This window comes from Oenanthe melanoleuca, chromosome 22 (assembly GCF_029582105.1).
Source record: "Oenanthe melanoleuca isolate GR-GAL-2019-014 chromosome 22, OMel1.0, whole genome shotgun sequence".
NCBI lineage: Eukaryota > Metazoa > Chordata > Aves > Passeriformes > Muscicapidae > Oenanthe > Oenanthe melanoleuca.
The window spans coordinates 4,931,359-4,944,221 of record NC_079355.1 but is presented as its reverse complement, the minus strand read 5'-3'; the positions used below and the strand labels follow the sequence as shown (position 1 = coordinate 4,944,221).

The following is a 12,863-nucleotide window of genomic DNA, read 5'->3' as shown; positions in this document are numbered from 1 at the left end:
TAGGCAGGCACAGATGTGCATGCACGGGTGTGTACAGGTGTGTATGTCCAAGTGTGAACAGCTGTGCATGCATAGGTGTGCACAGATGTTTATAAGTGTGTGCGCAGGTGTGCACAGGTGTGTATATGTGCACGTGTGTATGCACTGGTGTGTACAAGTATATGTACAGGTGTACCATATGCGAAGGTGTGTATATAGGTATGTACGCATGGGTGTCTACAGGTGTGCATGCACAGGTATACATACAGATGACTACAGGTGTGTGCAGGTGTGCATGCACGGGTGCATACAGGTGTGCATGTACAGCTGTGCATACAAATGACTACAGATGGTGCAGGTGAGTGTACACAGGTGTGTACAGGCACAAGTGTAGTACAGATGAGTTCAGGTATGTACAGTGGTTCAGGTGTGTATGCAGCGTTGTGTACAGGTGTGCCCAGGTGCCTGTGAGTGCAGACAGGTGCGTGGCCAGGTGTGGGGGTACAGCCTGTGGCTACCACCGCGTGTGCAGGGGGTGTGAGGCCGAGGGTCTTGGCCTTTGCTGGAAACCCCCAGGTGAGTTCCCCAGCCACGCTTCTATCGCACATCCCCACAGCCTCCTAAAACCCAAATTTGGATCCTTACGGTCAAACGTGTGCTGCTGAATCCAAACCACACAGCCAGCCCGCCCTGCTCAGGACTTCAGCAGCCCAGCAGCAGGGGAAAAAAACCCATCCATAAATCCCCATCTGCTAGAACCTCCCCCCAAGATACATCTTCAGAGCCCACCTCAGGGAAGTTTGATTTATTTTAAGCTATTGCAATAAGATGTGCCGCCCTTGGCACGGGCGGCTCCCACCACAGGGTGCCCCCACCACCGCACCAGCACCAAAATCTTCTCCAAGCTGCCCCGTCCTATGAAGCTCTGTCATCGTCCTCATCATCCGCATCTTTCTCCGAGAGCTCTTCCCTGTGGGCTTCAGACATGACATCATGGTCCACTAGGGAGAGGAAGAGGGGGAAGAGAGGAAGAGCTGCAGCAGGGGACACTGAGCCGCCGTCAGGGGGTGAAGCCCCCCAGCCGCAAACCCCACCCCACACCGGAGTGGGAACGCTGCTGCTGTCCCGCTCAGAGCAGGAGCTGGCACAGACTGCCGTGCCCAGCCTGGCACTGCAACCGGGCTGATGCCCCGGTCGGCCCCCGCTCCGTCCCCGGGCAAGCAGCGAGCAAGAGCTGCCAGGGGACCCCGGAGCACCCCCGAGTGACCCCACGGCTGATGGCACTCACGGGTGACGCGCTGCCCGCTGAGATAGACTGGCCCAGCCCCACACTGCAGCACGAAGGTGACGGGAGGGACGAGCTCCAGGCCATTGAGGCTGATCTGCAAAGAGCCGCAGCTCAGAGACCCCCGGCCGGGGCCGCGGGTGCCGCTGTCGCCGCCGGGCAGAGGCGGGGAGAGGGGCTGCCCTTACCATGGGGAGCAGGGAGCTCCGCAGCGCCGCGATGGGCACCGGCCTGCGCTCCCCGGAGGCGTTTTTGGAATCCACGGCCACCACGTGCAGCTCGTCCCTGGCGTCAGCCCCCAGGCAGATCTGCAGCACAGAGCCCGTGGCAGGAGACTCGCCCTGAGCTCCGGCGGGGCCCGGCCAGGGCTCGGCTCTCACCGTTCTCAGCAGCACCAGGTGCTCCAAGAAGTCATCGTCCTCCTCCACCACGCAGCTCCGGGCGCCCGTGCCCAGCTGGCAGCCTGGGGACAGGGCAGGGTCTGCGCACGCACAGGCTGCCCCATCCCCAAAAGCAAAAGGAAGGTGCTCCCCCCACCCAAAAACTGAAGGGAGGCTTTGCCAGGTGCACACTCCGGGAAAAGGGGAGTCACACGCAGCCCTGCAGAGCGCAGCCGCCATCCCCCAGCTCGTCCTGGGGCTCCCAGCTCCGTACCCCACAGCACAGCCGCGGGCCGATCCTCTGACAGCGACTGGGATGAGTGAGACCAGCTGCTCATCCTCCAGAGCAAATCCAACACCCGAGACAGCAGCGCCCACGGGACATCGAGTCCTACCCTCGCAGCGACTGCTAATAAAGGAAAGGAGGAGCCCGGGAGGTGCGGGTTGGCAATACAGTGCAGGTGCGGAGGGTGGAGGGGGCATCAAAGCACCCCCCACCCCCTCCCACCCCCCAGCAGCACCCATAGCCCGCCTGAGCACGCTTCAGCTTGATTGGAGACGAGCCCACCAGCGCTGCCAGCGAGACCACTGCTCCCTGGGACCCCCGTTCTGCGGGCCCCGCGTTCCCTGAGCCAGCCCACTCTGCCCTCCACTCTCTGGGAAGAGGCCCATGGGCACAGGGCTCCTGCGGCCGGGCCAGCAGCGTACAGGCTGGGTGGGACCGTGTCCCAGAGGGGAGGATGAGCTCATGGAGAACGGGGGACACGCGGGACCTGCCAGCACCCAGGGTCAGCTGCCGGGATCGGGTATGAGCTCTCCAGGAATCACCAGAGCCGGGTCTGAGGTTCTGCACTGGGAACGCTCCCGAGCTCCACTTCTTCTCTTTATTTAGTGATTTCATCATTGCAGGGTGTTTAAGGCAAAATACCAATGAACGATCCCAGCAGGGAAGACCCTGCAGCATCCCAGGTCCAGTTCCATCCCAGCGCAGGAGCTGGGATTTTCCTGGCACCAGGAGGTGGCACTGAACACCTCTGACGGTTCTGCCTGGTGCAGGGCTTAGGGCTAGCACCACAGCATGCCCAGAGCCCGGCTTTTCCCTGCTGGCCACAGCCCCAGGAGGGGGAATGGACTCCCCGAACCTCAGGCAGCCCCCCGGGAACAGCGCACGGAGCAGCACCCTCTGCCCGGGACAGATTTGGAGGCACGGCAGAGATCCAGAGGTTTATTTCACACGGCAGGGGGGGACACAAACCAGGACAAAAACTGTACAGTCACTGAACATACTGACACCAACCCGTGCCCAAGGTGCTGCATGGCAGCGCGGCGTGGGCAGGGCACGTCTGCACACGTGTGAGATGAGGATGCACCTCCCATCCCGAGTGGCACGGACACGGACACCTGTCCCAAACGAGAGGGAGAAACTGCCCAGAGATCTGACAAGATCCTAATTCCCTGGTTTTGGAAGTCCTCCGTGCTCGGAGCTCCCCTCATTCCCCTGAGCTTTTCCTTTGCCTAAGGCATCACTGCAGCTCCTGGAATTGCACTCAGCCCTGGAATGCAGCAGCTGGGGATGGAAATCCTGGGAAGGGCTTGAGCCTGCAGGAGGCTCTTCTTTCCTTCTCAACAGTAGAAAACAGTTTTGTTCAAAACTGGCCAGGCCTGGGACGACAGGGTCCCTTGTCCTTCAAGAAAGCAGAGCTGGCAGACTCCAGATCCCACTGCCAGGAACACCCCAGACGGGAGTTTGTTCCCTGCCCACACATCCCTGAGGCTGTGCTGCCTCTTGGCGAGCGGCTCCAGAGCTTTTCCCCAGCTCCAGGTCTCCAGCACCAAAGGCACGAAGGAGCTGCTGCTGTCCCAAAACCAGCAGCGTTCCCAAGGGAGATCCTCCTCCTCTCCGGGTCGGTGCACGCACTGCAGGGTCCTGCCAGCACCGCCACCCCCGCTGCTGCTTCTCCAGCCCCGGCCCTGCAAGGAGAGGATGGGAGGTGACACAGTGTCACCCACCAGGCTCAGCTGGGGACAGGGACCCGCAGCCACCACCCCGCAGGCACAGAAGGGACCCAGGAGCACCGTGCACGAGGTGTGCAGCTCCAGGGAGCGCAGGAGGCAGCGGCCCGAGGAGGGTTAAAGCTCTCGGGGCAGTGGGAGGTGTCGGCCGGGCTGACACCGGACTCACGTGCCCGAGCCCGGGCAGCAGCCTGGGGCTGGCCACGGGCCGTGGTCCCGGGGGAGGGAGGCGGCCAAGCCGGGCAGAGGAAAGGCCGGAGGGATGATGATCGGCGGGGGGAAGCGCTCTCCTCCCAGCTCTCGCTGCTCCCAGTCAGTCGGACGGACCCGCGGGCGTCTCTCCGTCAGGAAACCTGAAATTTGGGAGCGCAGCGGTGAGAGCCCAGACCCTCCCACCATCCACATCCACCGCCCCGTGCTCCCAGCGTGGCTGAATCCTTCCCAGGGAGCGCCTCTGGCACCTCTGTCTGCACATCCCTGCTGCCCGCGTTGGCAGGAAAGCTCTCCTGCCCTCAGGCGTCAGGAGGGAAACACGGTTAAAATCCACAGAAACCAGAATAACGCCAATTTTGTCATACTAATAAAACAAAACAAAACAAAACCTCGGTGTGGAAAAACCCCACCCTGCAATTTGGAGGCGTAAATCCGTGTCAGGGTGCCGGCAGAGCACATCCACAGCGTGGTGTCCCCGCCACCCCTTCCAGCCCCCCAGTAGCCCCTGCCAGCCCCCTGCTCTGTGCGGACTGCCGGCTCCGGGAGCGCAGTTCCCATCAACGGACGGAGCGGGATGAAATTAATTCCTTTCCCAGATTTACACCGCTGGAGGGCAAAACAACCTGCAGAGCCGAGTGGCGACGGCAGCCGCAGTGCCTCGCTCAGGAGAGGATCCCCGCGTTTTCCTTCTTTAGCAGCAGAAAGTGGGATCGGGAGGAGAAGGGGGAAATCCCAGGCTTGGGGACCCATTCCTTCTCAGCTGCTTTGCTTCCCTGTTCACCACTCCTGTTTCTTTCACCCAGCAACAGCGGACTAGGTCCTGGCGGGCTGGAGTGCGACTGGTTGGGACCCCAGTTTTGCAGCCCAGTGGAGGGGCTAGAGTTTTAGGGAAACATCAGGGAACAGGGCAGTGGTGCCCAGTCCCACACGGCAGAGCCTCTCCCATGTACCCCGGGGTCCGCCTGCTCCCCCAGCTCCGCACGGCGCTGTCAGAGCACAGTCCCACCACTGACAGCCCCCCAGTCACACCCCAAAGGGCTGGACCGGACCCTCCGAGCCACTCCCGAGTAAACGCCTGCAGGTACCTACTCATCCAGCTGCGAGCACAGCGCGGGCTGCGCGCCCTGCAGCCGCGACTCGCCCAGGGGCCGCTGCCGGTGGCCACTGCCCTGCGGCAGAGGAGTCTCCTCCGCTCTGCTGCCGCTGCCCCGAGCCTCGCCGTCCTCCCCGGAGCGCCCGGGGGCCGCCTTGCTGTCCTCTGCAGGGCCCCCCCGAGGGCTGAAGGCACAGGGGCAGCGCTGCAGGTCCTGGGACACCGCGTGGAGCCGGCGGTCGGCGCGGCGCGGGCAGCACAGCAGCTTGCGGAACGCGCTCCTGAAGTCGGGGCTGCGGCAGTAGATGATGGGGTTGAAGGCTGAGTTGATGTAGCCCAGCCAGTTGAGGAAGAGAAAGAGCTGGTCCGGCACCAGCGAGCGGCAGAAGACCTTGATGATGTTGGCCACGAAGAAGGGCAGCCAGCAGAGCGTGAAGATGCCCATGATGATGCCCAGGGTTTTGAGCGCCTTGTGCTCCTTGATGGCCAGCAGGCGGGAGGGCCGCCTGCGCCGGCTGCTCCTGGCCGAGGGGCTGGGGGGCGCCTGCAGGAACCTCACCTTGTCCTTGCCGATGAGCTGGACGTGCCGAGTAGCCACGGCAAAGACTCGGACGTAGACGAAGACCATGACGAGCAGGGGCACGTAGAAGGAGATGGTGGAGGAGATGATGGCGTAGGTCATGTTGGTGACAAAGTCGCAGCAGCGCGGGTCGTCGTAGCAGCGCGCCGCCTGCTCGTCCGCGCCGTCCCGCCACCAGTGGTTCATGATGGGGAGGAAGGAGATGAAGGCAGAGATGGCCCAGACCAGGCACACCACGGCCCGCGCCCGGCCCTTGGTCACCAGCGCCTCGTACTGCAGCGGGGACGTGATGGCGAGGTAGCGATCCACGGCGATGGCGCACAGCGTCTCGATGCTGGCCGTGACACACAGCACGTCCAGGGAGGTCCACAGCTCGCACACCGTGGTGCCGTAGGGCCAGTGGCCGCTCAGCAGGATGGTGGCCCCCGGCGGCACCACCAGCAAGCCCATGATGAGGTCGGCGCACGCCAGCGAGGTGATGAAGACGTTGGTCATGGTCTGCAGCCGCGGCGTCTTGGCGATGGCCACGATCACCAGCAGGTTACCAGCCACGGTGACCAGCACGGTGAGACTGATGGCGGCCCCCAGCACCCACTGCCGGCCCAGGCTGGCGGCACCGCTGCAGTTGCCGGAGCCCCCCCAGGCGCTGCCGTTGCCCGCGGGGACGGGGCTCATCTCGGCCGGGCTGGGGGCACCGCCCCGCGCCCCCCGTGCGCTCCCCGCGCGCTCCCGGCGCAGCCCTCTGGGCGGACCGGCGGGGCCGGGTCCCCTCCGCTCCGGAGGAGGAGCCTTTAAAGGCACGGGGCGGCCCCGGGCTGCCCGCTCGGGAGAGGGCAGAGGGAAGGGGAGCGAGCGGCGGCACCTCCTACCCCCGGACGCGCTGGCCCGGCCCTCCCCGCTTCCCCCGGCATCTCCGCCGGACGCCTCAGCCCCTCGCAGTGCCCTCCCGCCCTTCTCCGAGCTCTCCATCCTCTCCCTGCGCACTCCAGCCCCTCTCTGAGTCCCCGGTCTCACATATCTGTCCCTGTTCCCCACGCACCCTGTACCCTGCCATGCGCACCATCCCCTCCCTGTGCGTCCCAGCCATTCTCTGGGAGCTCTCCCCGTGCCCCTCTCCGTGCACCCCTCGCTGTGCTTAGACTCTCCCTGGGCAGGACAGACTGTCCTGGTGGGGACAGTGACACCCCTGTCATCCTCCTGCCCCGGCATTGCACAGGTTAGCAAGGTGACAGCCCACTCCCAAAGATGACACCCAGAGCCACAGTCACCATTTCACTTCCATATTTATTGCCTGAACCTCCTCCCAGTGGATGGAGGAGATCTTCCTTGCCCTCCTTCCTGGATTTGGGTGGCTGCTGGTGTTTGGAGACCCCCACTCACACTTCCTTCCCCCCTCACTTGGCACAGGAGAGCTACCAAAGCTTTGGGAGGCTCTACAGCCCCATCACTGCTCCCAGGGCCCCTGGGCAGACTCCAGAGTGGATCATCTTTCCCTATCAGTTATTTATACAAATACTGGAACTTCTAAGACAGACGGTCTCCAAATGTGGCAGTTTGAAGTTTCAGCCAAATGGGAGAATGTTGACAAAGACGGAAAAAATATGTGTAAAAATGATCCGGTTAGCATTTCTTCCCATTCATAAGCTACAAAAGCAGAGTCCTGGTTTTACGAGCTTGATCTTTACAAGGCTGGTTTGGATTTTCAAAGCCCTCAGCCAAGGGCTTGATCTGATTTCACTCAGCTCCCAGCTCCAGCATTTGCTGCTGGCTGGGAGCGAGCTGGGAATTGCTGCTCACAGGGCAGTTTGTGCTGGCCCCAGAACAGCCCCTGGCACAGACCCAGCGTGTGCAGGGAGCTGTCGTGTGCCAGTGGGGCTGCACAAGCACATGGGGCTGGATTTGGGTCTGAAAGCAAAGCAAGAGCATCCATGGGAAAGTCCCTGGGTGTTGAATTATCCCTGGAAGTGAGGGCTTTGGGCTCTGCTGCATGGAGCCACCAAAGGCCAGGCATGGGGGAGGATGCCCAGCTCTGCCAGCACCCTGCACTGACTGGGGGCTGCTGGTTTCCCACCCTTCCCTACACTTCCCACCCTTCCCTACACTTCCTATCCTTCCCTACACTTCCTATCCTTCCCTACACTTCCCACCCTTCCCTACACTTCCCACCCTTCCCTACACTTCCTATCCTTCTCTACACTTCCCACCCTTCCCTACACTTCCCACCCTTCCCTACACTTCCTATCCTTCCCTACACTTCCCACCCTTCCCTACACTTCCTATCCTTCTCTACACTTCCTATCCTTCCCTACACTTCCTATCCTTCCCTACACTTCCCACCCTTCCCTACACTTCCTATCCTTCTCTACACTTCCCACCCTTCCCTACACTTCCTATCCTTCTCTACACTTCCCACCCTTCCCTACACTTCCTATCCTTCCCTACACTTCCTATCCTTCCCTACACTTCCCACCCTTCCCTACACTTCCTATCCTTCCCTACACTTCCCACCCTTCCCTACACTTCCTATCCTTCTCTACACTTCCTATCCTTCCCTACACTTCCTATCCTTCCCTACACTTCCCACCCTTCCCTACACTTCCCACCCTTCCCTACACTTCCTATCCTTCTCTACACTTCCCATCCTTCTCTACACTTCCCACCCTTCCCTACACTTCCCATCCTTCCCTACACTTCCTATCCTTCCCTACACTTCCTATCCTTCCCTACACTTCCCACCCTTCCCTACACTTCCCACCCTTCCCTACACTTCCCACCCTTCCCTACACTTCCTATCCTTCCCTACACTTCCCACCCTTCCCTACACTTCCCACCCTTCCCTACACTTCCCACCCTTCCCTACACTTCCTATCCTTCCCTACACTTCCCACCCTTCCCTACACTTCCTATCCTTCTCTACACTTCCCACCCTTCCCTACACTTCCCACCCTTCCCTACACTTCCTATCCTTCTCTACACTTCCCACCCTTCCCTACACTTCCCATCCTTCCCTACACTTCCTATCCTTCCCTACACTTCCCACCCTTCCCTACACTTCCTATCCTTCCCTACACTTCCTATCCTTCTCTACACTTCCCACCCTTCCCTACACTTCCTATCCTTCCCTACACTTCCTATCCTTCCCTACACTTCCCACCCTTCCCTACACTTCCTATCCTTCCCTACACTTCCTATCCTTCCCTACACTTCCCACCCTTCCCTACACTTCCTATCCTTCCCTACACTTCCTATCCTTCTCTACACTTCCCACCCTTCCCTACACTTCCTATCCTTCCCTACACTTCCTATCCTTCCCTACACTTCCTATCCTTCTCTACACTTCCCACCCTTCCCTACACTTCCTATCCTTCCCTACACTTCCTATCCTTCCCTACACTTCCCACCCTTCCCTACACTTCCTATCCTTCCCTACACTTCCTATCCTTCCCTACACTTCCCACCCTTCCCTACACTTCCCACCCTTCCCTACACTTCCTATCCTTCTCTACACTTCCCACCCTTCCCTACACTTCCTATCCTTCCCTACACTGCCTATCCTTCCCTACACTTCCTATCCTTCCCTACACTTCCCACCCTTCCCTACACTTCCTATCCTTCTCTACACTTCCCACCCTTCCCTACACTTCCTATCCTTCCCTACACTGCCTATCCTTCCCTACACTTCCCACCCTTCCCTACACTTCCTATCCTTCCCTACACTTCCCACCCTTCCCTACACTTCCCACCCTTCCCTACACTTTGCATCCTCGCCTCTGCTTCCCATCCTGGAACTCAGAGCAGTGCCAGGCTGGGACAGGAGGGCTCGGTGTCCTGCTCTGTTCCTGGGGATCAGACAGCACTGGGGAGAGGAAGGGAGGGTCCCAGGCCTTTCATAACTGCTGGGGAAGTAACATGGCTCCATATCTTTGTCCCAGTTTTACAGCTGGAAAAGCTGAAGCACAGAGATGCTGGGCCTCACCCAACCCTCATCCCATCCCTGCTGCTCCAGAGCCTTTATCCAAGTCCCCACAGGGACGGAGCCCATCCAGCCTGGGGCTGTCTCCAGGGGAAGCATCCTCTTCCCTTTCCCATCCCTGCCACCTGCCAGGCCCCCTGGCCTGGCTCTACCTGCACTGCCACTGGCAGGGGGGAAGGCAGAGCCAGCCCTGGCAAAATGCCACAGGAAGCCAAGGGGTCAAGTGTTGTTTAGAAAGCTCTGGGAAAATATGTTTATGCCATGGATCAGAGCAGCTCCTTTGGCTGTTGCTACAGAATAAACAACGGGTGTTTAAAAATACTTCTTTACACATAGAGAATCGGAATCAGTTAGGCCACATCCCTACTTGGGGAGAGCTGGGATGCAGGGAACAGACATCTCCCTTGTGCTGGGCAGCACATGGAGTTCCTGGTGCCCATGGATGTGTTTGGAGAGAGGAAACAGATGCCTGAGCTGATCCCAGACACATTTGAGGGCACATGGGCGCTGCTTGGTCACAGAGAGTGAGGGCTGAGAGCTCAAGTAGCAGCTATGGATAAAACAAAAGCTTTTTATAGCTGAGAACTCGCTCTCTGGCTGGCACGTGGCTGCATGCTCGCCAGTACAGGACATGAGATAAACCCATCACACGCTGGAGTCACAGTGGTGTCACTGCTCGTGGCCACACCGACACTGGGGACACCAGCGACCCCCTCTCCCCTCTGGTTCATCCTCCTCAGCTTCCCATCGCAGCACAGGGTCCAAAACCAGCAGGTGATGGCACCAAAACCACCCACCCTCAAGGGGTTTCACCTGTGCATGCCAAGGGAGGACAGCTGGGGACAGACAGGACGTGGATGATGACCGTGTGATGCCCGGCCCTCTGCCTAGGAAGGAGATGCCCAAGGACCACCAAATTCCCTCCCCAGGAGGGAGATCTGGCCTTGCTGGGGTGGGCACAGGGCCAGGCTGGGCTTTGGGAATGGGTCCTGCCCCAGCTGTGTGTCCACAGAAGTGACAGTCTCTCCTGGACTTTCAGAATAGTTTCCATATCAGACCCACAAATCTTGCTTTGATGTTGTTTGGGATTCTCTGTCATCACATTTCCTTGTCAGCACATAAACAGGCTGTGATGGAGCTTTAACCCCTGGGTACTGCCTGTCCCAGGAAGCCTGCAGGAAGCTCCACATAAACTCAGGTCTCCATATAAACCCTCCTCCCCTGGCAAAGGCGGGCACAGCTCTGGGAGCTGCAGCACTGCCAGCCAGGGCTTGGGCAGGAAGGGAAAATCTCTGTGTCAGAATCATAGAAAGTGACAAAAATGTGCTGTTCCACAGGCACACTCAATATCCCACAGCAAATATCCCACGGGCAGTGTGTACCCCACGTTCCCGGGGCTCAGCAGGGTCTGTGCTGTGCCCCTGGCGTGGTTCATACGCTGTTGATGGGTTTATCATGCAGGAGCCCCCCTGAGCCCGCTGCTGTCCCGGCACAGCTCCCCCATGGCCCAGCGGGACAATCCCTGTGCCACCCCAGCGCTGCCACCCCAGCCCGGGGGCCCGAGGGGCTCCGAGCTCCCATGTCTCGAGCACTCACATCCTGTTTTCCAAGCGGAGCTCCCGGGAGTGCAGCCGCGATGGTGATGAAAGAGGCAGCGCGGGCACCCGGAGGTCGGAGCCGGCCCAGCTGGGGCTGAGGTCACTCTGCTCCCTGTTTTGTTGCCCGTTCCCACAGTCCCGGTGCCCTGGTTGCTGGGATCCCTCTCCTGGCCTGGGGCACCCTGGGGTGAACAGATGGGGGCTGAGGGGTGGGAAACCTGCACTGGAGAATGCAGCTTGTGGCCATTGGCATCTTCTGAGGACAGGAGATGGAGGAACAGATCTGCCCCCAGAGCCACTCTGCCCTGCCCAGAGCAGGCAGTCTGAGACAGGGCATAGCCTGGGACTGGGCATAGCCTGGGACTGGGCATAGCCTGGGACTGGGCACAGCCTGAAACTGGGCATAGCCTGGAATGGGGCACAGCCTGAGACTGGGCACAGCCTGAGATTGGGCACAGCCTGGGACTGGTCACAGCCTGGGACTGGGCACAGCCTGTTACTAGGTACAGCCTGATATTGGGCACAGCTTGAGACCAGAGACTGGGCACAGCCTGAGATGGGGCGTAGCCTGAGATTGGGCACAGCCTGAGATTGGGCACAGCCTGGGTCCTCCTCAGGACTGCAGCTCTTTTTGAAACCACAACACTGCCAGGAGAGTGAGGGAAAGGGGCACCGAGATCCTAAAACCCAGCCAGGGACAAAGGCTGTGCTAAGGCAACCCCAGGTCCCGCTGCTACCCCCCAGATCCCTCTGCAACTACGTTTACAAATTAAAAAATAAATCATAGTAAAGCTGTTTTCTTTCCTTCGTTGCTGAGAGAAAAGCCTGTGACAGCAGCAGGGCAGTGCCTGCATCAGTTATTCCCAATTTCTGACATTTTTATCAAACCCTGCAGGTTCCTGATGGGTCCCATCTCCTTCCAGCTGCAAGCACCCGGAGAAAGGGACAGTCCTCGTGCTGCCATCAGGACTGCCAAGGTTTTACAGATGTTTTCACAGCTCCTTTCCATTGTTTCTGTTTTTCCTTCAGCTGTTGCAAAAGCAAACTGGGGTGGGGGAAGGAGGGAGAAGTTTGCAATGACACGGGTCCAGATTTCACAAAAAGTGTGGGAAGTGTCGAGAAAAAAACGTCAACAGAAATAACGTCAGAGAGAGCAGAGCTTTCAGACAAGGCTTTCCGAGGGAGAGAGGAGCATCCTGGCCGTGGGATCCCCAGCTCTGCCCCAGAGCAGGGTGGGAGGGAGAGGGTCCAGCCCCGCTTTGGGAGAAGCTGGCAGGGATGAGGGAGCAAGTGCCAGCAGCCCCACGTGGAGCCGCCTGCCAGCCCAGCCACACCACGGGCCACCGGCCAAGCCGCCACGAGCCACCCCTGCCCCTCCTCTGCCCCTCTCTGCCCCCTGCGTGCCTGGGCACCCTCTGCCCAAGCCCCCGGCTGTGTCCCCAGTGCCCAGCAGCACCCATCCCTGCTCCCAGCCAAGGGTACCACGGTGAATCCCACGCCACAGAGGCTGTTTCTAGCACGAGACCTGAAGAGCAGGACCCAAAGAGCACAACCCAGAGCTGCGTTTTGGGGTGCTGAGCACCCGCAGCGATGCCAGGGGCGTCCCAGTCAGGGTTTCCTGCCGAGGGCTGGGGCCAGCGGAGATGCCCTTCCCCAAGGCAGGATGGGTTTGTTTATGGGGCAACTTTTATCTGCTCAAACAGCCCTTGGGCGGGCAGCAGGGATGTGGCTCTGTCCGGGTCTGTCCTT

At 60.1% G+C, this 12,863-nt stretch overlaps 2 protein-coding genes across 5 annotated transcripts; both read right to left on the bottom strand.

The window, feature by feature from the left end:
* Positions 1-770: 770 nt before the first annotated feature.
* LOC130262052 (nucleoplasmin-like) lies at positions 771-2,772 on the bottom strand. Of its 4 annotated transcripts, XM_056508821.1 has the most exons (5): positions 1,919-2,772; positions 1,645-1,727; positions 1,453-1,572; positions 1,268-1,361; positions 780-980 (listed from the first exon to the last, which is right to left on the bottom strand). In XM_056508821.1, the coding sequence occupies exons 1-5, from the start codon at positions 1,980-1,982 to the stop codon at positions 895-897; spliced, it is 447 nt and encodes a 148-aa protein (XP_056364796.1). In that variant the 5' UTR covers positions 1,983-2,772; the 3' UTR covers positions 780-894. The 4 variants fall into 4 exon arrangements, with proteins under 4 accessions (XP_056364794.1, XP_056364793.1, XP_056364796.1 ...); XM_056508819.1 differs by having other exon boundaries at positions 771-980; positions 1,645-2,772; XM_056508820.1 differs by having other exon boundaries at positions 1,453-1,727.
* Positions 2,773-2,855: 83 nt separating this feature from the next.
* Positions 2,856-6,335, bottom strand: LOC130262051 (beta-4C adrenergic receptor-like). Its single transcript, XM_056508817.1, has 2 exons — positions 4,960-6,335; positions 2,856-4,010 (listed from the first exon to the last, which is right to left on the bottom strand). Exons 1-2 carry the CDS (start codon positions 6,216-6,218, stop codon positions 3,971-3,973), a joined length of 1,299 nt encoding a protein of 432 aa, XP_056364792.1. The 5' UTR covers positions 6,219-6,335; the 3' UTR covers positions 2,856-3,970.
* Positions 6,336-12,863: the final 6,528 nt, after the last annotated feature.

Coding starts and splice junctions, on each gene's coding strand:
- LOC130262052 (XM_056508818.1), bottom strand. CDS start 2,169: ATGGGTGCTGCTGGGGGGTGGGAGGGGGTGGGGGGTGCTTTGATGCCC. Junction 1,362..1,452: donor GGAGCTCCCTGCTCCCCATG/GTAAGGGCAGCC, acceptor GGCTCTTTGCAG/ATCAGCCTCAATGGCCTGGA. Junction 981..1,267: donor CAGCGGGCAGCGCGTCACCC/GTGAGTGCCATC, acceptor TCCTCTCCCTAG/TGGACCATGATGTCATGTCT.
- LOC130262051 (XM_056508817.1), bottom strand. CDS start 6,218: ATGAGCCCCGTCCCCGCGGGCAACGGCAGCGCCTGGGGGGGCTCCGGC. Junction 4,011..4,959: donor CTGTGCTCGCAGCTGGATGA/GTAGGTACCTGC, acceptor CCCAAATTTCAG/GTTTCCTGACGGAGAGACGC.